We start from the raw sequence: 25,239 nt of genomic DNA on the forward strand, positions 1-25,239 counted from the left end.
ATCATGTTAGATAAGGGGGAAAGGGACTTATCCATAGACATACTTAGCCGTGGAAAGGTAGTGACCTTATTCCAGGTTTGTTTTCTTATTAGCCACTAACTACTTTCTAGTCTACAAAGATAGCGTAAAGACATGATGAAGCTGGAAATTCTTTTGAGAACGCTAACAAAAACTTGGAAAAAAGTGATTTAGGTCTGAGTCAAAGAAAACCATTTACCTTAATACTTAATAAATGAGCCCAGTCTTAATTTCTGAATTTGTCCTATTTTCCCCTTTCAAGTAATAACTACTCGCGCATAATAAGAGTTGAAAGGTACAGTAAAAATATGTAAGTGTAAGAATATTATACTACGTGAACTACATTCTTAAATCAGGAATACAGAACTAAAGAGATCATGTAGTTACTGTGGAGAAAAAAAACTCCCAGGCCTTTTAGTTTTCAGTTGTTTTGTTTTTTTAAATCAGAATTAATTCTTTTTTATCTTTTTAATTGAAGTGTAGTCAGTTTACAAAAGCACACACCAAGAAATGCCGTAGCACACAGCAGGAACAAGGTTGTGTGGACGACGTGTGCTAGGCAGATGTCTTCATTTTTACAGAGAAGTACCTGTTCTACCATCTGCAAGTCATTTCCAAATTGGAAAGAGCTAACTTGTAAGGATATGTGATAAATGAGTAAATGGAAACTTCAGCTCAGAGCTATCATTTCTTTTTGAAGCCTTATCTGTTTTTGTAACAGGCTAATCACACATTTTGCTTTATTGATGCCCATTCTGTTTGTCCCTTGTTATTGTTTTGAGACTTAGAAATTTAGGCAGCTTAAGGGTGAGTGTATTAGTTTCCCAGGGCTGCTGTAACCAATTCCACAAATTTGGTAGCTTGAAACAATAGAAGTTTATTCTTTCATAGTTCTGGAGGCAAGAAGTCCTGAAATCAGTATATCAGAGGGGCTGCTGTCTCTTCTTGTAAGGACAAGACTCTTACTGAATTTAGGAACCACCCTCTGTACTATGACCTCATCTTAACTAGTTACATTTGCAAAGACCTAATTTCCAAATAAGGTCACATTCTGAGAAGGACATGAATTTGAGGAGGACACTATTCAACCCAGTACAGTGAGAAAGCTAAGACATCCTAAAAGTGTCTTCTAAAAAGTTGGTATCCATGACCATTTATATTTTCCCTCTCTAAGGAGAATGGCCCCATGAATAGAAACTCTAGGATGCCCAGATCAATCCTCACTAACTTAAAAAGAATAATCAATAATTTTATTTGATACTGACTTTGAGATCCTGTCCTTACAGGGTTTTTTTGTTTGTTTGTTTGTTTTTTGGTTTTGGGGGGTTTTGTTAAGGTGATGAAGATAACAGAACAGGGCAGTTTTAGTTGAAATCAGCCAGGGTTCAAACCTTGTTTCTGCTGCTCACTGCCTGTGTAGTTAGCAAAGCCCATGAGACAGTCTGGGCTCAGATTTCTGGCTGTCCAATGGTCCCCTCACATCTTTCCTCAGTCTCATCCCTCACACATCATATAAAGAGCAATTAATCTAGAAAACTGGATTCTACAGAGTGAAAAAACTCGTGAGCTGGTGAGACCCAGCCAGAAAGGTATAAAGAATGCTTGTAGAAGGTAGAGTGCTTTTGAAGTGTTATGTTAAGCCTTAAAGAGACACTACTAGTATAGGAGTCGTTTTCTATTTCAAAGCTAAAAGCGCTCATTAGTTCCCGTAATTTTTAAAAATCTCTCTTGAAGAACTGTAAGTTTCTTTACTCGTAATTAAAACCTTGAGTAGACAGACTAATTAGGAAAATACTGTGAAGAAGAGAAAAAAAAAACACAGACCGCCTTTCTCTATTCCCTGCTCCCTATCCTGTAAGAATGCAAAATAAAGGTATTAAGACAGTTCAGTGCCCACAAGTGTAACTGAGAGCATGGTCATGCTTTCTTTTAGACACTTTACTTTTGGATAAATTTAGTTTTTGAATGCCACAAAGCTCATCCTATTCTGCCCGTCAAATACTGTATTCTGGTGTCTTTCAGCAAGTAGAGAATGTCAGGCTCCTGGAGTCAATGGCTCATTTCCTGTGAGGCTCTAGAGGTTGGCCGGGGAAGGAGTGCCGTCAGTTTATCAGGCTCCATTGCCAGGACTGATTCTCTTATGTATAGTTTGGCTCAGTAACACTCAGCCGGGATTCAGTTAAGTGAGAAAAAAGGGTAGATTTTTTTCTTCCATGTATGTATTCGTGGCCAGGATTTGGGCATTTGTGGCAGACTTTAGGTGGGATCATAAACTATTCTGCATTTTTCACAACACCACTGAAAACGATCAGACTTGCTTTTGGAATAGAAACTTCAGCACATCATTATTGCAGCCCAGCAGACTATCTTGTTTTAGCGAAGGCTTATTAAAAAAAAATTAAACCTACTATGATATGAATTTAGAGTTTTCATACAGCAGAAACCCTGGAGACATAACTTCCCTTCATTTCAGTTGATGGTATTGACTGAAAAAAAAAAAAAAGACTTGAATTAGATTTTTACCTCTGTAAGAAAGGGAAGATTATGTACTTCCTGTGAAGCACCTATAGGAAAAGGGTGGGAAGAGCATAGACCTGGACCGTACCTTAACAAGAGGCTGTTTAAGTCTAGCTGTGATTGTGCTTTAAGAAAAAAATCTATTTGTTGAAGCCAGTCGTGATGTTGCACATCCTACCCAGTATGAAGGCACTGGCTCAACGGGAATAACTGAGGCTATCTGCTTGGTCCTGCCATTTTCAACCATACGTGCTTTCTTTCCATTACAGCCCGAAGAAGAGCAGCTGGCCTGCGATACCACTGGATGCAGTTCCTCCACTGATGACACAGCTTCCTTGGATCGACATTCTTCTCATGGCAGTGATGTATCCCTCCCCCAGATTTCAAATTTGAACAGGTCCAGAGACCAGCAGTGTCTGGATGGCTTCTACAGCCACGGGGTGGGAGCCGAGGGTCGGGAGAGTGAGAGTGAGCCTGCTGGCTCAGGTGAAATGGAAGAGGAGGAGATGGACAGCATCACCGAAGTGCCTGCCAACTGCTCTGTCCTGAGGAGCTCTATGCGCTCCCTGTCCCCTTTCCGGAGGCACAGCTGGGGTCCTGGGAAGAATGCAGCCAGTGATGCTGAAATGAACCACCGGAGGTGAGATGGCAGGGTGTTTATTTAGTCTCTCAGTGTCTGCTTGCTTATGATTTAGTGATTTGATGTTATTGTTAGTAAAAGATTTTAGGAGAGACCATGGTGTGGAAGACAGAATATAGGCTTTGGAATCAGGAAAATCTGTGTTCAAACTCCATGTGGATAACCTTGGGCAAGTTACTTGACCCCTCTGAGCTTTAATTTTCTCCTCTGTGAAACAGTTGCCTTTCAGATATTAGTAATAGTAAATATTACAAGTGAAATGTATCAGTCATATAGTGGGTGTTTAGTAAATTGTAACACTTATTCAGGCCAGATTTGTTCATGAAATTCGCAGATTAGAAAATTTGGAGGGAATAGTTTCATGTCAATTTTGAATTAAGAAATAAACATGAAATCTTATAGACTCAACACATCCGAGTTTTTCACAGTGCCCCATAGGAATTGCCATCTGTTTCTAATGCAGAAAGTTTTTGTAAAGTCTAAATTATCAGTATTTAACCCTCAAGAGATCATAATAATTATTAAATCATTTTCCACATATCATCCAGCCTTGAGGGTCTTTCACGAGAACAACCCAGTCTCATCCCTTCAGTTTGGAAGCAGGCTGTAAGAAGATAAGTTGGATTTGGCTTCTGACCATCGGCTGCCTAGATGAATTTAAGCAGATGGTTTTAAGTCTAAATAACAGGTGCCACATGCCTACTGTATGTACAAAGGTGTGCTTACTCCAAAGCTACTTTCTTAATGAGGAAAAACAGCTAAGGGAGGAGGCTGACAGTTGTTGCAAAACAATTGATATAAACAGCTCACCTAAGCAATTACTGGTTTGTTTGCTATTTTTTTTTTAATTCGTTGCCCTCATGATGTTTTGGCTCAGATTTCAACTGTAAGAAGTACATGTTACCTAATTACATTCATCACTCATTTATTCTTTTATTCATCCAACATATATTAAGTACCCACTACATGCCAGGCATTTCTAGGTTCTGGAGACACAGAGGTGAACAAAACAAAGTCCCTGCCTTTATGGAGCTGATGGTAATGCCTTACACTTTCCTGATTTGCTACCCTTTTCGGACTCCTTTAATAATACACAGTCTCATGTAATTTTCCAGTCCTCTTCATGAGTCAGGTGGTATCCCCATTTTTGAAGATGAGACTGGTGCACGTAGTTTATACAACTTACCCAAGGTCAGTGGAATCCAAGTTTCCAGTCTCCTGGTCAAGCACTGTTTCTACAATTTCATGTTACTCTCTGATGGAGTTGAGGGTGCTAACCTTAAAACTTAGCACTTGCTTTATCTGATGGTAGTTTTTATACACGTTTGAAATTATATGAAAAGCAGTTTCTAAAAGTTTTTCTTCCCAGCTTTATTCCGGCTGTAGGGCTTTTTTTTTTTTTTTTTTTTAAAGATCATCCATACCCCAAGGGAAAGTAAGGATGGGGGAATGATCCCTACAGCCAGAATTCCCTTCCTGAAGCAAGAGAAGCATCTTCATTTGACAGACTTGTCTGAGATGATAACCGCATTGAGAAATGAGGATTTATTTCATATATAATGTATTTTTCTTTATAAACCACTGTGGATCCCTTTACCATGACTTTGACTTCGGAGCTAGATGTGACTTTATCGATCATGTAGTTCTGATGAGGAAATTGAAGCTCAGAGTAAAAGATTTGCCCAAGATTCCATGGTGATTTTAGGACTGCACTAAAATTAGAACCCTTTCACCCAAATTATTTGTATTTTCAGCCTATGTGATGTCATGGAATCTCCTGTTTGAGTTTATCAGTAAGGGGTGCCCAGCCCCACAGTCCCAGTACCTCTGGAGATGATGGAATGAGAGTTAGGGATCACTTTAATTAGTTTGGCTAATTCTTACAGTATTATCTGCATATAGTGTAACCTGAATTTTAAAGTCTTATGAAGACGCTTTCAAAGTTCTGAATGGCCTTTTTTTCCCAAATCCTTTTACAATTTCCTGGTCACCTGAATTTACTGCTTGGAGCAAGGAGAGAGGGAGCAAAGTAGCCCTTTTCAGAAGTTGTCAGGCCTCTCTGGTCCTGATATTTTCTTATTCCACATTCTTTCATTCCCTTACTTCCTATACTATTTCTTGTCTCTCTTCCCAGTGTGATGTCTGTATGTTTCATGCATTTGTACCCATTTTGTTTCATCTCGACACTGACCTCTTCCACCATTCATTTTCAGTTCAATGCGAGTTCTTGGGGATGTCAGGAGGCCTCCCATTCATAGGAGAAGGTACAGAGTTCACTAACTTGATGGACTAACCGTTTGCCTCTGAGCTTATACTAACGAGCGTCTCATTGTGCTTCATCCCTGATTAAACAGTCTGTTTGTGAATAATGTCATGTTTGCTTCAGGCAAATAAAATATACTTATTAATTGCTAATGTCCATTCTGTAAGAAGTGGTTTCTCGAATTTTCCTATTCTACTTTTTTTTTTTAATTTTAAAAAGTGTTTTTTCCATCTTGTTCTTTTTGGTGTTCAGATCACTTTGATAATATGGTCTCCCCAATGGTCTCCCCAACTTTATCCAGGAGAATTCAGAGAAATGTCTGTTATGCCTCTGTAATAGACCCTGGGGAGTACTTTATCCTTCTTTCCAGAAAAATGGGGACGAACCAGAATATGGGTGTGTTCGTGCACAGGTCCTTGGATACTTTCAACATGCTCGGTAATAATGTGGTGAAAGCCTTTATTCCCAGGCCACCTGGCAGTTTCCATTCCATTGCTGATGTGGTCGTTCCTTGAGGCAAGTAAGAGGCGTCGGCTGAGCTCTCAGGGGCCCTCTGGTTTTTCAATTCCTTCATTATTTTTGTCACATAAAAATTTGAAGCTAAGAGTTATAGCACTTTATAAGCTGAAAAGTCATTTCTAGCCAGAAAGTGCTGATTTGCTTTAAATTTTTCAGATGCTAAGTTTTACTTTACATTTACTATTTAGAAGTCATTAGTGACTTTTTCTTCCATTATTTGGGAGAAAAATTTAGAAATCTAAAACTAATGGTTAGATTACTTTTAGCTTCTTTTATTAGAAGACAGTTATAAAGAGGTATTTTTAACTATCGGCTGAAGCTGTTTGTTGGGAAGTGGGCACACAGTGATCTTTCTTTCCTACTTCGTCTTCAAGTGGGTGTTTCCTTTAATTCCAGATTTTAGGCACCAAGTTGAGCTCAAGTACAAATGTTCTCATGAATCTTAGATAACTGCACTCAACCTGGTTAAGTTTTTCTTCAGGGGAACAAGTAGTTAAATGCCTTTTCAGTAGAGGTATCTAAAACCTTTGGAGATATATTTGACTCTTCTTTAAACTCTTCAGTGTGAACTTATTAAAAGCATGCACTAGATGGCACTGGAAGATGACAGGATGCTGGATGCGGTCCAGGTTAGCATATAGATACAGCTGTCTCAGCAGCTCCAGTTACAGCTTCGCCTTTAGTCATACTTCTGTAGGAGACCAGGAGGTATAGTTTTAAATTTTGTATTAAGCCTTAGCTAGTAAAATTCCAAATATTAAAAGGTCAGGGAGTGGGATATATATATATATATATATATATATATATAAAATATATATATATTTTAAAGAATCTAGAACTAACTAAATCTCAGAATCCAAAGAACCATGAAGTGTTCCTCCCCACCATTTGAGGAATTCAGGAAATTACGGTGTGCTTTCAAAAATACACTGAATTGTGAAAGGGGTTTTTTGCTACAAGAAGGAGCAGTTTTTCTGTTACTGTAGGACCATCTGTAGCTTCTTTCCTAGGTTCTTAGAAAAACTTTTCTGTCTCCCTGTTACTCTTCATTCTCTTCATCCTAAATTGCATCCCAGTTTCTCACGTCATTATCATTTTTTGAGAATAAAGGGATGTTTAAATCTGTAGAAGGGCATTATTTTTTAATGAATGGTAATTTGGCAATGTGTATTCAGTTACTAATTTTTTCCACATTTTGTTTTTAATAAATTGGATACACAGGCATAGTATGCCTTTTTATTAACAGTTTAGAGATACAAAATTAAGTGAGTAATTTCAAAGAATGGACTCGTGTGTGTCTGTAACTATATCAAGGCTGGCTTCCCTCACGCAAGTAAATTATAAGTCAGTCTGATCTCACTTACCAGACTAGTAGAGATGTCTCAGCTATGTAGTTCCACTTTCTGCTTTTGCACTTGGGAGCTTTATACCATTGACTTGATCTGATTTAAAGTGTTTACCATTTGAATTAATTTTTAGTGATATTTAAAGATTAGAAGAACCATAGGGGTAGCTTATTTTTACTCTCCCACCTTTTTCCTTGTCTTTTTCCCTCTGTCGAAAACTCCCACTTGTCAACAAAACAGAGTTATTAGGTGTATTTAAGATAAGGTGGGGTTGTTCTTTGGTGTCTGCAGCTCTTCCCACTTGAAGGTTCGGAGGGAGCTGATTGATTTTACTGTTATCCCCCTTCTGAAAACAAAAGCCTGTCCCTTAGAACTTTAAGGCTAAAATAGCAGCAGTGTATTTTTTTTAAAGAACAGCTTTTGTTAATCAAGAATCCTGACCTACGGATCGAATTTCTTTTACAGAGTACCTGATATTTTGAATTGATAATTTTTTTTATTTGGTTTTATTAACATAGCCCTTCCAACCCCAGATTTTTCTGTTCTTGCTGCTTGAGAATAAATTTCAGTGCTGTGATAATCAGCACTGAAGGAAGTAGTGATCGAATGGATGTTTTTTTAATCTTGTGGGAAAGTGGGTACAAACTTAAAATTAAGGACAGGTTGCTAACTCAGTATTACACAATCCCTTTTCCTTTTAAGAGAAGAAATCCCTTCATTATTATTAAAATGCAAAGAAATGTGACCACTGTTAACATGCTTTATCTTCAGCAGACAGGCCTAGTGAATAGGGTTTGAAGATGAGTGTAAGTGTTGATTGGGTATCATTATGAGAGATTTATGAATTGTCTCGCTTAGATGAATCCTTAATGGAAACAAATGAAAAAAACAGATGACTCAGTGAGCGTACCTCCATGCAGTTTGTCATCATTCCTTTTAGTTAAAGATTAGAGATAACTGTGGTAAGGGAGACGTGGGAGTGGTGGGGTGTGGGGTGTGCAGTGAGCTTGACCCCGGTAGCGGAGGTTGAAACGCCTTTGGGAGCATGCCCAGAGAGGAAGCCAGAGCCCCAGCAGGGTGGTTCTCCATTCAGGGTTTGCTAGAAGGAATTCTTGGGTCTCAGATTGGACTTGTTATCCTGTAAAGACTTCACATAGTCATTTCCAACGCGTTATCTAGATGGACATCAGTAGAAAAATGTTCAGTTTCCATGGTTTTTGTTCCAGCCATTTTCTAAATTCTCAGTCAATGTTACATTCCTAATTTTTTGATAATCAAATACATCCATCTGTCTCTAACTGTGTCCTTTCTTTTTAAACTCAGTAACCCCATCCCTGTTTCTTCTTTTCTTCTTCCATTTCTATTTCTGCCTTTGATGTCATCCCCAGTATGAGCTGGTGTCCCTCTGGTGTGCAATACTCTGCTGCCCTGAGTGCTGACTTTAATTACAGAAGGTATGGTATTATGTGTCCAGCCACCAAAGTGGGAATCAGAAAATATGGCATTTGAGCTTTTGGCTTAGAGCTGGCTTCTTTCTGTGTGGCTGGAATGCATATGGTGGCCTGCTTTGTCTGTGAGCACAGTATTCTACGGGCACCACTAATCCAACTGAAGGGGTACAGCCAAGGAGTTGGATGGTGTACCCCGATGCATCCTGTTTGTCTCAAGTGGCTGTAGATTGGTGTTTTCCGCACGGACTTGACCCTCTGGTATTGTAGACCACTTTTCTCTTTGTTTTGATCGGTCCTAATTCCCAGATCCTAGGAATTCCCACATCCTGAGGAGAACAATACCAGAAACAAGACAGCTAATCAGATGTACTTATTTCTGTTATGCTTCCAAATCCACCAGTCTCTTTAGATTCCAAGCTCACAGATTCCTTATCATTTCTAGTCTTCTCTCAGCTAAGCAGCCAGATTGATTACTAAAACATTTCCAGGATTAAATGTTTTGTAAGCATAGATCTGGCTTTCTCGGGCTTTACAAATAATTCATAATAGAAAACTAAATTTCTTCTTCACTTAGCCCGTCTTCTTATCCCTGGTATTGAAAATGAGTTTTACAGAGACATGTGCTTGTAGTTAGTCATGATTTCTATTGTCATATTGAAATAAGAAAAATAAAATCCATTGATTCATTTATTCACTAGAGAAAAATAGAGGCATATGGTTTCAGTTCATAATAAGTAATTCATGGGAAAAAAGCAAATGCAAGCCCTTCTGGACTGCCATACGTGAATTTTTGGTAGCAATTAACTCTGAGAAGAGATAACTAAATAGCTTAAATATACCTTCAAATACAATTCCAGATGCTGTAGCTGAGGACATGGTCAGCCACAGCTATATTTTGAGATCCAGTTGTAACAGATGTGAATTTTTTTGACTAGCAACTCCAAGGATGATGGATGGCTGACTTCTCTCGGTAGCCTCCTGCTTACCGGGGGAAAAAAAAAAAAGCTTTTCCCTCTACAGACCACATAGTCTTTATTCCAGGGATCCAATTTTAGACACCAAACCCTAAGTTTGCTTTTCTCCCCTTTGTCAATATCAAGACAGAAAAAAAAATTAAACCTCTTTTAGACTTACTAGCTTTTCAGCTTTTGCCCTTTAAGATGTCACATGTGCCTGTCTGCAACTAACAATTCTCAGGAAGCTGTCAAAGCAGTTGTTGTCCGGGCAGGTGTGCACAGATGGTAATGCTCATATGTAACATGGGTTTTCTGGGGTGGATGTGTACCTGTGAAGTTATAAAGATCACTGAGACTGTAGTTGAATGTAAAGTTATAAAGGTCCGCTTGATGATTGCAAGGGCAAGTCTTAGTCTCCCTGTTTGCCTTCTGGGAGTTACTTACGGTCGTGTTCTCTCTGTGCCGTGTAATTCTTTGGCATTGGCAGAGTTCAATTCTGGCAAAGATTAATTACATCAAATTCAGGGGAAAAAAACACAGATAAATAAAAGATCATTAAGATAATGTGGTCTGTCCATATGGTATATTGAAGAAAATCTAAGAAAATGACCTTAAATGGTCCAACATTTGAATAAGTTGAATGAGGTTAAAAAAAAAAAAATCTCTAAGTGTGGTATGTTTCTCAGCATACCAAGATCTGTGGGGGGAAGGGTAGGTGGTGCACATTTGACCATGCCCTTGTAGACAGTTTTGCTAACTGACGTAGAAGTACAAGCAGGGGAGATACAACGGAAAGGATTTTATATCCTCTGTCCTTTCTGAGACTCAGAAATAAAATGAATTAACTCTTGTGTTCTGTGTTCAGTTTCAGCCTAGAAGGCTTGACAGGAGGAGCTGGTGTTGGAAACAAGCCATCTTCATCTCTAGAAGTAAACTCTTCAAACACCAAAGAGCTCAGGCACCCTTTTAGTGGTGAGGAGAGGGGTGACTCTTTGATGTCACTTTCAGAAGAAGATCTGGAATCAAGCCAGAGAGAACGTAGAATGTTTGATCAGCAGGTAAGACTGAAATGGGTAATACGTTGCTAATTTGGGAAAAAAATTGATTTTATTTCCCTGAATGTGTCCTCATAATAGGAACAAAGAAGGCAGGACCTGTGTTAATATAAGGATAGTAGCTGTGATTACTTCCCCATTATGTAATATACTCAGAGTAGCACAAAGTAGGTTTTTAGCACTTAATAGTAATTAAGGAGTGCCACTGATCTGCATAGATATAAGTATTCCAGCTTCTTTAAATTAGGAAAGTATCCAGGATATTAAGTTGAGTATTTTTCTTCTTATCTGAGGACTTTTACCACCCCAATAGTAACATGAATCTTAAAGCATGTCACACACCATTATTAAATCTCCCGATTCTCAAAAACATATCTCAAGTTTCTCCATCCTAGAAAAAGAAACTTCTTTTTATTTGTCTCATCGCACTGTGTGGGAAACAACTGTGTATTCTCCCTGCTTCCTTCCTGTCACTGCCGGAATGCTTGACACAGCACCTGCACTCCCTGCCCTCCCCCCCCCCCCCCCCTTGTGCACCACTCTCACGCTCTTGAGACTCCTGCCTCGGAGGTCGTGGGCTTCCTTGTCACCCACACCAGATGACTCTTTCTTAATTGTCATCTTCTCAGGCCTTTCATGATCACTTAACCACTTCTGACAATCCCTCAGGGAATTTTTGAGTTGCGAATTTGAATTACATGCTTTTCTAGCTTTCTTCCTTACTCCCAGTCCTTTTTCCTCTTCTTGGGCCAAGGAGACCTTGGATTAATTTCTGAGAGGATTCCGGGATACACGTCCAAATGAAACATTTTCAGTCAAACAAATAAAAAGGTTAAACACCTATCTTTGAATAGGTGACTGGCGTTTTAGGTAGAAATAAAATGAAACATTTCAAACTAAACAAACAAAAATTTTAAACAACCTGTTCTTGAATTGGTGACTGAGGTTTTGTGTAGAAATATAAGTTTTTATTACATCCTGCTGCATAGCAACAATATGACCAAATATAAATTTGGCACTGGAGGATTACCTTAGTGATGAATGTGTCACTTATGCTCATGTGAAGCTTATGAGAATTTAGGCCTAATGAAAATCAAACTGAAGGCCTAAGGAATGTTACCGCCTTTGCCCCCCACCCGTGGATTCTTGGCCTGATACTTTAGAAACAGTTGGAAGAAATAACAAGAATATGTGGAAGATATTTATTGAAGTAAATGCTTTAGATTTATTCAGCCTAATGGTGTAACAGAAAAAGGGAGGGAGAAAAAAAACCCAGAAAACAATTCTTTGGTGACAACTGAGAGCATCTCTGATAAATGGAAAATCTGAAAAGTATGTTGCATTTTATTGTATAGAATCCTTTGGAAATCATTTGTAGGACCAGGTACCAAAAGTGTGTGTTTGTGAACAGAATCATAGACTTAGAACCAATATATCCCTTTGGACTCCACTTAAGTCTTGTGTGTGAGAACTTCAAGCCCATTTAAGTGACTTGCCCAAGGCCTCATGACTGGCTATTAGCTGAACAGGGTTAAACTCAGAATTCCGGGCTGTTCGTCTCACTGCTGCTTCAATGTCTTTGAAGCAGATGAGTTCTAATGAGGAAATGAGGACATTTTCATTTTCTTAATACTGTTTATGGGATAACCTTTTCCTGAGCTGGCATTCCTAGGACTCTAACAAATGGCCCCATCTTTTAGTAAGTGGTCTCTTTCTAAGTGGCCTTTCTGTTGAGTCTGTCTAGGTAACGTTGTCGACACTGGAGTTGCCTTGTGTGTTTACCTGCCTGGGGCTCTGCTCACCCATGGTTTTCTGTCTCACGTGCAACCTCCGAATGGCTGCTTGAGCTGCTTGTGTCTGATCTGCACCAGTCGCCTGTAGCCAGCTTCCTGTTGAAAGGCGGGGGCCTTTCACTGAGATCATTTTTCAGACCTCACAGTTGTATTCGAAACACAGCAACTGTTTGCCTCAGACTCCATGGTTACTCATGGAACAAACCCTAAATAATCAGAAGTCCTTGGCGCACTTGAGTCGCATTCACACTACGTGTGCAGATTTCAGCCTACTATGAAGGGAGGGGGTTTACGATAACTAAAGTTAGTTAACAGGATGGCCTCTCTCAAAACAAAAGGAGAGGGAGTCCTTCGTCACCAGAAGTGTGCTAGTAAACACTGGTTTACTGTTAGGAGTTGTGTTGCAGGAAGTTCTGCAGTCAGTTGGAGTACATGGCCTTGAAGTGGCTGAATTTACTGAGGGAGTCAGATTGTCAAATTTCAGTCACCCTCATATACAAGTAGAAACAATCTAATCTTAGAAGAGGAAATGAAAGCGATTTAGGCTTCTGTCCAGATGCATGGCTACTTTGCTTGTGATCTTAAAACACTTTCTATTTGCATCTCTGTTTCCAACTCTTTTAAAATCAGAATGATATTACTGGAATCCTACTTACATGTCTGTGAACGGTATTTAGATTCTCAAAGAGCAAGAACTATATATTGTTTGATATTTCCAGTGGAATTATTTTTGTCTGATTATGGTTAGAAGATGTTTATTAAGCACTTACGAAGTTTGAAACATTATTAGGTATTGTGAGGGATACAAAAGTACTGTGTAAAGGGTAGATACTCTATTTATCCCCATTTTACAGTTAAGAAACTTAAGGCTCAAAGAAGCCAGATAACTTCTCTGAAGTTGAGCAGCTGTTTTGTGGCAGGGGAGACTGGGCTACAAAGCCTCTGCCTTACGTCTCTCGCATGCTACCTTATTTCCTTAGGCTGAGTCAGGATGTAAAGTTTTGTGCTTATCTAAAAATGCAGAGTGTGTACTCAGAACCTGTTTACTTTTTTCCCTCACAGACATGCCACAGATCTAAACAACAGAGGTTTAATTACTGTACATCAGCCATTTCTTCTCCACTGACAAAATCCATCTCATTAATGACCATCAGCCATCCTGGGTTGGACAGTGAGTATACTATACTTTATTAAACTGAATATATTTTAAATAGTTTTCCTATCTTTTTTTGTTTCTTTTCATTTTAAGACCGTCTGACGTTACCTTGCAGAATTTGCCTTCCTCTTCCTCTGAATGCAGGGCTGAACAGTTACAGAAAGATGACAGAGTTCAGCTTGGGGATCTTCCTCCTTTTACTACATAAAAATCTCCTTAATACATTAAATTCATTGTATTCTTGAGCCTAAACCAGACACACAGGTTTTAAAACTTTTTATTTTGAAATAATTTCAGACTTTAAAAATAGTTGCAAAAACAATACAAATAGTTACTATATATTCTTCACCTGGGGCCCCCAGATGTTATCTTAACTCTTGTCTTATCCATCTCTCTTCCTCTCTTGATCACTTTCCTTAAAGATTTTTCTGAAACACTTGAGAGTAAGCGACACACTTAATGCTTTTAATGTCTGGATGATATTTCTTATATTACCTCAGTACACTTATCCAAATTTTATCCAACACTAGTTTCCTGGGCTCTTCAGAAGTATCAAGCTCATGAAGAATAAAGAAAGACTGAGATACATTTTCAGTTGCTTAAGCAAATGCCAAGAAGGTTACATCCTAAAATGATTAATGGAAATGTATGCAGATTCAGGATCCACGGGCTATGAAAGTTACCTAGAGATGTCTGGCGTCCATAAGCACAGGGCATTTGCTAATTAAAGATGCTCAAAAACATATTTGAAGTGGGGATGGTATAGCTCAAGCAGTAGAGCACATGCTTAGCATACATGAGGTCCTGGGTTCAATCCCTAGTACCTTCTCTAAAAATGAGCCAGATTACATCCTCCCCCCAAAATAAAATAAATAAATTAAAAATAAAAATAAAAATTAAAAAAATATGTATAAAACATATTTGAATTGGATCCAGATGTTTGCCACAGAAAGTTTTCTTTGGGAAATGCCACTTTTTTAAATTTTGAAAAGTTTTTTTTTTTCCATGAGTAGTTGTAGTATGGGATCTTGATATAAAGATTTAAATTCTCATCAAAGAGGGTATGATACATTACATTCTTTGCTGAAAGACCATGTATTCAGGAGGCTGAAGCAAAGGGAAGAAACTCTCCTGGTGTTTCTGGTGTTCTTCAGTGTCCCCTGATAACATGTCTCATTTTAAAAGAGTTGGGAACAGAAGTAGCTGTCCTGCATTAATGGGATTTTTTGTCTCAATTCATGGCTTATGAGAGGCCTAATCTTTTTAATTTCCACAGTGGAGTTAAGGCATAATGGGTAATTTTATTAACTTTGTCATCGTTTTCATAAGATTAGTGCTTCACATGCAAATCTGGCTTGTTTAACTAAAGGTGCCTAATAATGACTTAATCTCAAAGATAAAAAGTATAACCGCACATAACCCTAACTGAAATAGCTGTTCCTGGTTTTATTTGGGTTTTGGTGTGCTTTGGTGTAGATTTGGCTTTGGGTTAGTAGTTTTGCTGGTATAGAATGAAAATTACTGTAACAAAGTAGTTCATAGCGGCTTTGATGAACCTGGAGGACCAGAGCCAGGCAGGAAAAGGAAAGCACCCTCCCATGTGGCGTTCGGCTCTGCAGACCCTCCTCCGTGGCCAGGGTACCCAGGACCACCAGACTGGCCCGGAGGGAGACCTTTTTCCTGTATTCTGTGATACACTGTCTTGCCCAGTAAATGAAACACTTCATGATTTTTCCTCCATAAAGCAAGACGGTTTTTGATTGTGCTTTCAGTTGCCAGCCAGACACTGTAAATGCTACAGCTAACCTCCAGAAAACTCCCTCCTCCGGCGCCAGGCGCTCTGGCAGGCCCAGCCCTTCGTGTTGCTGGGAAACCCGTGGCTCAGCTCGCGGGAATCAGTCGCAGACTGCTGTCAGGAGCAAAGCTTTAAGCAAGCGTTTAATCCTTTCATCCAAATAGAGTGCTCTCATTCTAGTTTATAATGTACACTTCATGCAAGTGTGAAAGTTTAAGTCATATACTCATTACCTAGCCCCCCTAACTTCCCTCAGTTAGCTCATACTATAATTGGAGGACTCATCAACTTGAATGATAGTGTTTCTCCTTAGTCCCTTCCCATAGACAGTTAAATTAATTTTCCCAAATGTACTTTTTTATTCTGTTCTAGAAACATAAATTTTTCTTTGCAGATGTAAAAAATCCTGGCTGTTGAACACAGGACTAAAATTGCTGTGTGCTATGCCTTTAAGCCTCAGGATAACTGGATGGTTCTCAATTTGCCACAGAAGCAACTCTTCAGTTCCAAATCGCTTATGTATTCCGCATGATTCATTTTTGGTCGTGATCTTCCTTGCTGAAAGTATCATAATTAAAATCTACCCAGTGGCTTGAAAGCCTAAAGTGTGTGGTACACCTCTTAAGAACACTTAGTGGCTGTGTGACCTTAGGTCCTTGAACTATTAAACAGGGCTGATAATGTGATAAGACTTAAATGTGAATTTATTTTAAATTCACATTAGCATATTTCTGGCTTATAGTAAGCATTTGTTATAGTATGGAGTGAGTTCACAGTGTTCAGACAATGCTAGGGTCCGTTTTTCTCTGACCAGAATTTAAGCAATGTTTGAAAAAAAACCAAAAAACCCTAGAACATTGTCCTTCATTGTCTTTAAGTGGCTATGTCTCATGAGCGTCCTTGTCTAGGAATGAAACACTTTCTAAAATGAGCCTTATCTCACTACTTCTCAGCTCTTGTGTTCTGTCTTCTTCCTTTAAAGAAATTAGCTGCTTCCACCACAGTCTTTCATGGCTGTTAACATTTGAGCACTTCTCAAAATGTATGTCCCCTGAGCTGTTGTCTGGACTGTCTCATTGTTGGCATTGGCTACATTAGAAAAAGACAAACTCAGCATTATTCCTAAACTGAAATGTGTTTCAAAAATCCATTGATGTAGAGGAAAATTCTGAGTAAAGGTGGTGACTGAAATATTTCTGTGTCATTTTCTGGGACAGAAAGTAGAAAGGTAGCAGCTTAGAACTTAAGAATAAATTTCATTTTTGCGTGTACAGAATAATTCTGTTATTACAGACCCTCCCTTAATAAGACTTTATTTTTAAACTTTTCATTGCTTGCACCCAGAAGATGCTTACAAACAGTAGAGAAAACTGATTATTATTATTAGTAGTATCCTTGCTAAGCAGTACTCAGTGACAGTAATGTTAAAAGGAGAATGATACCCATTAGATGTTGTAACCTCAGGGGCTTCTTAATGAGGTTTCATTTTGCCCTTCACTTTGCATGGCTTCTTATCACAAAGAACGATGCTCACAAGTGGCACCTGTCCTGCTTTACTTGTGGTATATGAATTGGCATGCTTTGCTGGGAGCACTAGATTATAATTGTATAGCTTGCATTAGACTATGAAAGCTAAGTGGGTCTTAAGAACTGAACTGTGGCATTTACATATGTAAAGTGCATCAGATCTACAAAGCTAAATGATTCATGTGACCAGAAATGGTGGGGGGGACCTCTGGAAAGGGGCATCGATGCTACTAAGGATCTTTTATCACTGCTTTCTGTGCTTAGTTTCTCTGCTGTGGACAGTAAGATGAGACTTTATTGGAATGCATTCATTTTCTTAGAGTAGTTCTATTTGGAAAAGATAACATTTGTCAGAACAAAAATTCAGTCAGGCAGATAGACTTTTTATATTGATCTTTTGACTAAATTGCAAGGCTGGAATATATGCATATTCATTTTGAGTACATGATAAAATTGAATCTCTGTGTTAACACAACACATTCTTTCCATATATGTTGAAGATCCTCCTTATTCATACAGGTAGGTTTTTCTTTATGATCCATGATTGTGTGACAGAGAAGGGGATATTCTTAGAATTTGTGTAACAAGAGAGCTTATTCTCATTTCCTGAATTTGCTTCACATTTGGAAATACTTTAGAACACACATTAAAATGATATCTTTTGTACTCAACTGTTACTGCCTAAAAAGCCCAATGTACATGAGTTTGTGCCGGTCGTTCTTTGATCTCTGTCATGTGCGGTGGATGCACACAGTGGTCTGATGTCACATAGCATTTATCTGGGGTGTGGTAGGTACAGGGCTTTTTCTTTCATTTTCCTTAGGCTGTTGAGCTTCCAGAAAGCCTGACAGAAGGAAGTTCATTTATTAATGTTTATTTATTCATAGCTACTCTCTGCTGGGCACCAAGCTAGACAGTAGCAGGAGAAGGATGAACTCACAGATACAGTTCGTTTTCTCACCACACTTGAGCCGACAAATGTGAGAACAGTTGAGTGCAGTAGAAGATGATAAATGCAGCCACTGAGAAACATCAGTGCCCAGGACTTGAGCGATCAGAGAAAGCTTACTGAGGAGAAGTGATGTCAAAGTTGAGACCAAAAGGAAACCAGGAATTCACTAGGTGAATGAGTATGTAGAAAGCTAGACTGAGGAATTTGGGCTTCTTGTCTAAGGGCAATGGAGTGATTTAAGTTGACTAAATTGATTGATTAATTGATTCAGACACTTCAGAGAGACCACCTGAGAGAAAGTGTTGGAGAGGAGAGAGGCTGATAGATGAGTAGAAGGCTATTGCAGGATTCAGATGAGAGCAGGTGGTGGCCTGAGCCAGGCCACAGAGCAGTGGCAGTAGGAGAGAAGTTGGTGTTCAGGGAATTCTAGAAGACAGAACCAAAAGGAATGAGTGAGTTATAATACCAGGATTCAAGGGTGTACCCAGGTTTCTATTTCAGATAATTAGTTAGATGTTGGGTACCACTCACCAAAGGAATGAAGGAGGGGAACAGGTCGCAAAGAAGGGATAAGCTGACTCATGTACTTGTTGAGTTTGAGCTGCTGTGGGATGTCCACCCACAAGTGAGCAGTGAGATGAATGAGGTTTGAACTCAAAGGAAGGAGCTGATTGAAGAATAGAAAGTCATGAGTCACCAGTATATCACAGGCAGATTGTACTTTAAGAGGCAATGGTAAATGAGGAGGTTTGGGGTGAGCGAACAGAGAGTAGAATGCAGACTCCAGGGGAACCCAACTTACTCCAGGTGTTTCCTTCACTTTGAAGGAAACAAAAACCTCCCACTGAAAATGATGACTATGAAAAATAAAATCCTTATTTTCATTACCTAGTAAGTACATGTTTGTTGGATGAATTTTCTTCAGCTGTATTAGCATTCTGCATACTTAGAAATAAAGATGAAAATGTTGAGTACCTTACATTGTTCATCTAGATGGCCTTTCCCAGAATCGTTCAGGCCAGGGACATGATTCCATTCACTGTGGGTCTGTGGTGCCTCCCACTCTGTTCTGGCATACTTGGTGCCCCCTCTAATATCTTCTGTTAACCCACTCCTCAGACCGGCGGCGGATGAAGCCAGCAAGGCAGATCTCCTTCTCCGTCAGCACCTCTCCACTCCTCCTTAAGTCTAAAACTCTCTTTTTTCTTGGCTCTTCTTATTCCAGTGATGAGGAGGAGGAGTTGTATAGTAAGTAAGCCACTTTGGGGTCCAATGGCTGTTTTCCAGGGTGTGACCAGTGCTGAAAATGCTTTGGGCTTGGTACTAAGAAATTGTTTGGGGAATTCTGTCCCCTTGCATGCCATCATTTCTAAATCATTTGTCCTCATGCTTTGCTTTGAAAATTAATTTGGATAAAACAGTTTTTGTCTTTTGTACACTACCTATGCTCACTGACCCAGTGGCCTGATTCTAGGGCCCGAGACATCATCCCAGAACACATAAGGCATAACGGGTTCCCATCCCACCTTGTACATCTTGTAATGCTGAGTACTGACTTGACAAAACTTTCCATTTAATCGCATAAATTTCATTTTCATTGTTTTGCTTTTTTGTCTCATGGGACAGATATTTAGATGTCCATCTGTGATATTCAGAAGCTAATGTTAAACTTTTTTCTTCTCACTTTTCAGACCATTTCTTTAAAAATACCTTTTCTTTGAGATTAGACCACATTAATTATTGCGTGGAAGTCAGATACTTATTTCCCTTCTGGTTTCTTTCCTTCAGAACTTTAATTTTTCAATCCTTTCACTACACTAAAGGCTTCAGATTACTGTGTCCTTACTTGATAAACCTGAGTTTAAAAACTTTATACAAAGTATCAGTTTTAGTAAAGTTGGAAATGAATCCCCCTCTACCGTGAAAATCAGTTTTCAACTGTGCAAGATTTCTAGACTATTCCAGGATTGCTATTTTTAATGAAAAAACTATTTCTAATATAAAGTTACATAATGAATTATTGTCATTTCATACAACTAATGTGAGTCTTAGGCAATTACAGTATCCATATCACTAAGCATCCTAATTCCCTGCCGCTTGCTGATCCTAAGCGTTAGCAATATTTAAGTATTTAATATTTAAGCAATATTAAGCTGAGTGACATTTTTGCATTGTTCTTAAAGGAAAATGGCTTATACACAAATGGAAGTCTTATATGTTCAATACTTTTTTCACAGTTAAGAGGTGTTTGGTAAACAGGCACATAAGATACTCACTGGGAAGCTGTGAAAATCCCCCACAACGTTGAGTGTTCAGAAATCCTCAAGGCTGTTTAATCTCAAAGTGGTTGTCATATGCTGGGAAGTAGGTGAGCGTGGCAGGGGGAACAAAGGTTCCCGTAGTAGTTCTGCCACTGATATAAAATTGTGATGGCACTGGCTTCCCACTTAATCCAACATGATGGAATCAGAAAGTATAGAAGCTTGAAGAAACCTTTGAATTAAACATCCAGCATTCCTCAAAATGTGTTCCTTAAACTCAAAAATACCAGTGAGAATTAAGAGGCAGGGAGAGTTTAAAAAAAGAAATGATTGACTTGGCCATATAAATTTAGGAGACTCTGGTTTAAGCAGGTTTCAAAGGCTAATGGGTACATTGTGAATTTCCAAGGCAGCGTTCAATATGCTGTATTTCCCAAACTTATTAACTAGATGACCACAGTAGGTGCTGACTGTGTATAACCGCTCATGAAGCTAGTTTCCATGGAACACTCTTGACAAAGTAAAGTAATGACTGTGTCTATCCAGTCGTTCCAATCCTAGAATGTTACTGTATTAGATCTGCAGGTTATTTTATGCCTTTTAGAAAAAGTCTAGCTGAAACAAGCTATTTACCTGCAATAGTAGTTCACAGGCTAACTTCAGTGACAGATTTCTTTGCTTTTGCTTGTAATTATATCACAGAGGGAACCTTGGCTATATCATATTCTTGGGATGCTTTGAAAACTTGATGGCACTTAGGAATCTCAGAGGCATTGACTTTAGAAACATTTGTAGATTAGTCACTATTTTCAGAACCACACCTGAGAGGTCATAGTAAATGAATTAAAATTTGTTTCAGCAGCAAAAAAGTTAGAAGTCATAGATGCTCCCAGTACTCAAGTCACATATTTGTTAAGTTTTTAATTTGTTTGACAGAAATCTGCTAGGAGCTTATTCTTGGCCAGGCTCTGTGCTGACTGGTGTTTTTCTTTACGGGTTTTATTTTTACTTTGTTTACATTACTAGGGTGGTAACTTACTGGGTAATTGATTAAGTGTACAGCAGAATCCTGGCAGCCTGAGAGAATTTAATGCTGCTTATATTATTCAAGGCTCCTCGTGTGGAAAAAGTTTTAAAGCCACTGATCCACACACACTACTGATTTTTGTTTAAGTAAATGAAGGCATTCTGAAGTTAAAATGCTGATGGTTTCACACCTACATCGTGCAGAACTGGAAGACAGATCCCAGAACTTACTCCTACTGTTCACCTTTCTCCTCTGCCTGTTATTACCATGCGTTACAAGTGAAATGGAAGAACCCCAAATAGGTAAAAGGAAAAAGTACAGAAAGCAACCTTTTGAAGACTTAGAATTCATTTTTAAGTGTCATATGCATCATTTCCACCTGCTGACTTTCTGTTAACCATAACTACAACTCTGCATTTCTATTCATAATCTAGAACAGTTTGGGAGTTTAAAAGTTTCAAGTTCTGGTAATCTGGTAGCAGAACATTTTCAAATTTCTATCCAGTTAAAGTTTTACTCACAATGATCTTGGGGATTCTTGAAACCAACAACAGGGAGAAAGGGTGTGTTTTGTCCACATCATAACAATAGTTACACAGAGCAACCTTTTGTCTGCCTGGAATCATACACAGTTTTCTGTACCTGATCTCCTAAAACTTGGAAACCATTTATCATTGTGTGATTGCGGCCTTTCTCTCATCTAAGTCCTAAAGTAGTTCAGGCTTGATTAACATGTTGTAGATTAAGTGTTGGTATTGTTCCTTTTTGTTTGTTCTGCTTATTGCCCTATCTGTCTTAGCCTTCGATCTAATGACGCCCTCGGTTTAATGTCTGATAGTTATGGAAGGAGGAAAAATGTATCAGCCCTACTCCTCTGATCAGGATCAACCTGGAAAGGACCTTAGCATCTGTTTTACCTTCCTTGTTTCATAGATGAGGAAATGAAATCAGAGATCTCACCCCAAGTTAGCGACAAGGCCTAGACCTTACAAGCCAGCTCCGATGCTCTTTGCTGTTCACCGATCCATTTCCAGAAATGTTCAGGAAAGTATCAGACACACATTAGCTAGATTTTTAGTGTGGAAATATATGAAAGCAAAATTAACAGCACACAGAATATGACATTTAATTTCCTATTGTGTATTCTTTCTCTGACATCATCTCAGAAAGATGGCCTGTGGGCTCTGAACATTGATATATGTGTATTCAAGTATTTTTTAAGTTGATCTGGGGTTTATTCGGTTACTTGAATCCTGGATTAAAAATTTTTTTTTCCTGTGAGAAATTCACTGCCTGTTGCTGCCAATTTCTGGTACTAATTTCACTGTTTTCTTTTCCAATTTTTCCTTCTTCCAAACCCTCAGGAGAAGAAGGCACCCTGCACTGGCTTTCAAAGGCTATTTTTGCTTTATCTGTGTTGTCATAAAAATGTTAAACATTTTATTTGTTATCTGGGTAAAATCCTTTTGTTCTAACTTTTTTTTTTTTTCCCTTTTTTTTGTTTTCTAGATTCACGACCCTTCCACAACACGAGTGCTAATCTGACTGGAAGGTACTCTACTTATATTTGGTTACTCATTTTCCCAAGATGTAATGAAGGAAATTCTAAAACGTCTTATGATGTTTATGCAAAAAACTAAGTAATTGAGCTCATTGAATTCTTATTTCCTTGACTGATAAATTTGAAATAATGGTTAAACGTGGTTTTGCATTGAAGCTAATACCCTTTTAACTTAATGTCTTCAGTAAATTTCCACCTTTATTCTTTACACGAGCCTAATGATAAAGATACACTGTTTGCATTCATTCCCATAGATTATATGAATATTTGACTTTATGAACTTTGCTCTCTTTGCTCATGGGAATTTTTAACTCCTCAGTCTAAGAGCATTTTGTTTCATAAATGTGTGTGTGTGTGTGTGCACGCGTGTGCGTGTGTGTGTATTCATGCAGCATTGCTATTTTCTTAGCCATTTTAAGCTTTAAAGCTATTTTCTTGTGTGTGCGTTGACATGGCACACACCTCTGTCCAAGCAAGTAAATTGGTTCTTTTCTTGATAGCAGGCCAGCGATTGCTGTTTTGACTTGCTTATTTTTATATTCCTCTTTTCATGCTTATGAGATTAAATATTCTAATTTAAGTATAATTTGGGTTCTGGTCATTGCCCTACAATGTTTTTTAAGTTGCCTTCCTTTTCACAAAGGTGTAGGGGAGGGTAGTAGTTCAGTGGTGGAGTGCATGCTTGGCATGCACCAGGTCCTGGGTTCAATCTGCAGTACCTGCATGAAAAAAAAAAAAAAAAAGAACTGTGAAACTCCTTTCACAGAGGCGTCAGCTGTGACTCAGTGATCCAGAACTCTCAGTATGAATGCTCTTCTTTGCATTTCTGTGATATTTTACTTACTCTTTGTTCTTTGTAGAGCAGTGATTTTCATATCATTTTCCCTTTATCTTAGTAAGAGATGGCTTTATATTGTAAACAATGCTTTATATATAAATAGACTTTAGCTACTAAAGAGGACCCTTGTGGTTCTGCTTGTCTGCCCTCTTGTAGAGGCCCTTGAGGTAAACACTACTTTTCTATAAAAGTTCTAACATAACTGTTCTAGAACACCTAAGAAGTCTGAATAGATTTCTAGATAATAGATTATGTACACAATTACACATAATTGTGTACATGGTAGATTATGCATATAATTGTATATGTGTATAAGTGATTGATTATATATCCAAAGGCCCAGCATTCTTTGAAGAAGTCAACAATTGTGAATTTCCTAGAGTCCAAACATGCCCATGATGCATGGACTTAGAATACAGGTTTTCCTGCACACGTAAATTGGTACACATGGATCTGTGTGAAACTCCTAAAATGGATCTCTCCACACTCAGCGTCATTTCTGCCTGCTGTTCAGTGTATCCCCTCCTGAATTGTGTGTAGCTGCATTCACGTATTGATTGTCCAGTGCGTTCAAGATTGAAAAGAGGGGTGATCTCTGCTGTGAGGGAACTTGGTTATGCATTCAGTCATAGAAATTCCTTGGTTTGCATCACACACGTGGGCTTCTTTTCAAGCACCTATTTGATGCAAAGAAGTTTGTAAATTGGGTGCTATTTTAGATTAAGAAATTTCAGATAATATAATTATAATTGATAATTAGGCTCTTTAATATTTAACAATCAGATCACAGAAAACTCATTAGTAAAACACTAATAACTGATATAAGAAGACTTAGCCAAGTCTTGGCAACAGAACATGGGCATTGTGCTCCATTCTTGGATATTATTGTATAAAACCACTCAGCAGCCTCTGTCCACCTCTTATTTCATTTCCTATTTGCATATGAATATATAAGTTGGCTGTAACTTGTAGCTCAAATAATGCATGACGGTGATGGTTACAAAGCATTGTATGTAGGGTATTTTAATTTTTAAAAATTAACTTCTGTAATCTCTTTTAAAACTCTTTTCTTTTCTATTTAGTATTACAGAAGAGAACTTTAATTTCCCGCCACAAAGCCCTTCCAAGAAAGATTTTGAACTGAAGAGTGGAACGAAAGTCAGTCGTACATTCAGCTACATCAAGAACAAGATGTCCAGCAGCAAGAAGAGCAGAGTAAGTCCTGCCATGGGCACTGCTGTGTGGCTGCCTCAGTCAGCTCTCAGGAGGCTCCTGTCACAGCCTGCACACAGCTGAAGGCTAATTAAGTGGTGGGGACACATGGTTCAGAGATGCTCTCTGAACTAACCTAATATGAAGAAAAATACCAGCAAGAAAAATAACAATGAGAGGTGATACCACTAATTGAGTTTTCACTATGTTCTAAGAGCTTTCTGTGTATTAATCTCATTTAATCCTTTCCACAACCCTGTAAGGTAGATACTATCTCCCTTTCCTTGGCGTAAAGTACCTTAACTAGGAAAAATAAGGAAATAAACATTACCTGTAATAATCCCACATTGAC

At 38.5% G+C, this 25,239-nt stretch overlaps 1 protein-coding gene across 16 annotated transcripts in view; it reads left to right on the forward strand.

Moving 5' to 3' along the window:
- Positions 1-25,239, forward strand: part of AKAP13 (A-kinase anchoring protein 13) — a 291,739-nt gene that overhangs the window by 212,712 nt on the left and 53,788 nt on the right. For 11 of the 16 annotated variants that reach the window (XM_031440520.2, XM_064480556.1, XM_031440522.2 and 8 more), the window contains 7 exons: positions 2,805-3,175; positions 5,389-5,439; positions 8,692-8,757; positions 10,576-10,768; positions 13,621-13,729; positions 22,786-22,828; positions 24,758-24,890. In XM_031440520.2, the coding sequence (XP_031296380.2) occupies positions 2,805-3,175; positions 5,389-5,439; positions 8,692-8,757; positions 10,576-10,768; positions 13,621-13,729; positions 22,786-22,828; positions 24,758-24,890 (966 nt within the window). The remainder of the gene's footprint in view (positions 1-2,804; positions 3,176-5,388; positions 5,440-8,691; positions 8,758-10,575; positions 10,769-13,620; positions 13,730-22,785; positions 22,829-24,757; positions 24,891-25,239) is intronic. The other 5 variants (XM_064480560.1, XM_031440524.2, XM_031440525.2 and 2 more) reach the window with 2 other exon arrangements.

Source organism: Camelus dromedarius, chromosome 29, assembly GCF_036321535.1.
Source record: "Camelus dromedarius isolate mCamDro1 chromosome 29, mCamDro1.pat, whole genome shotgun sequence".
NCBI lineage: Eukaryota > Metazoa > Chordata > Mammalia > Artiodactyla > Camelidae > Camelus > Camelus dromedarius.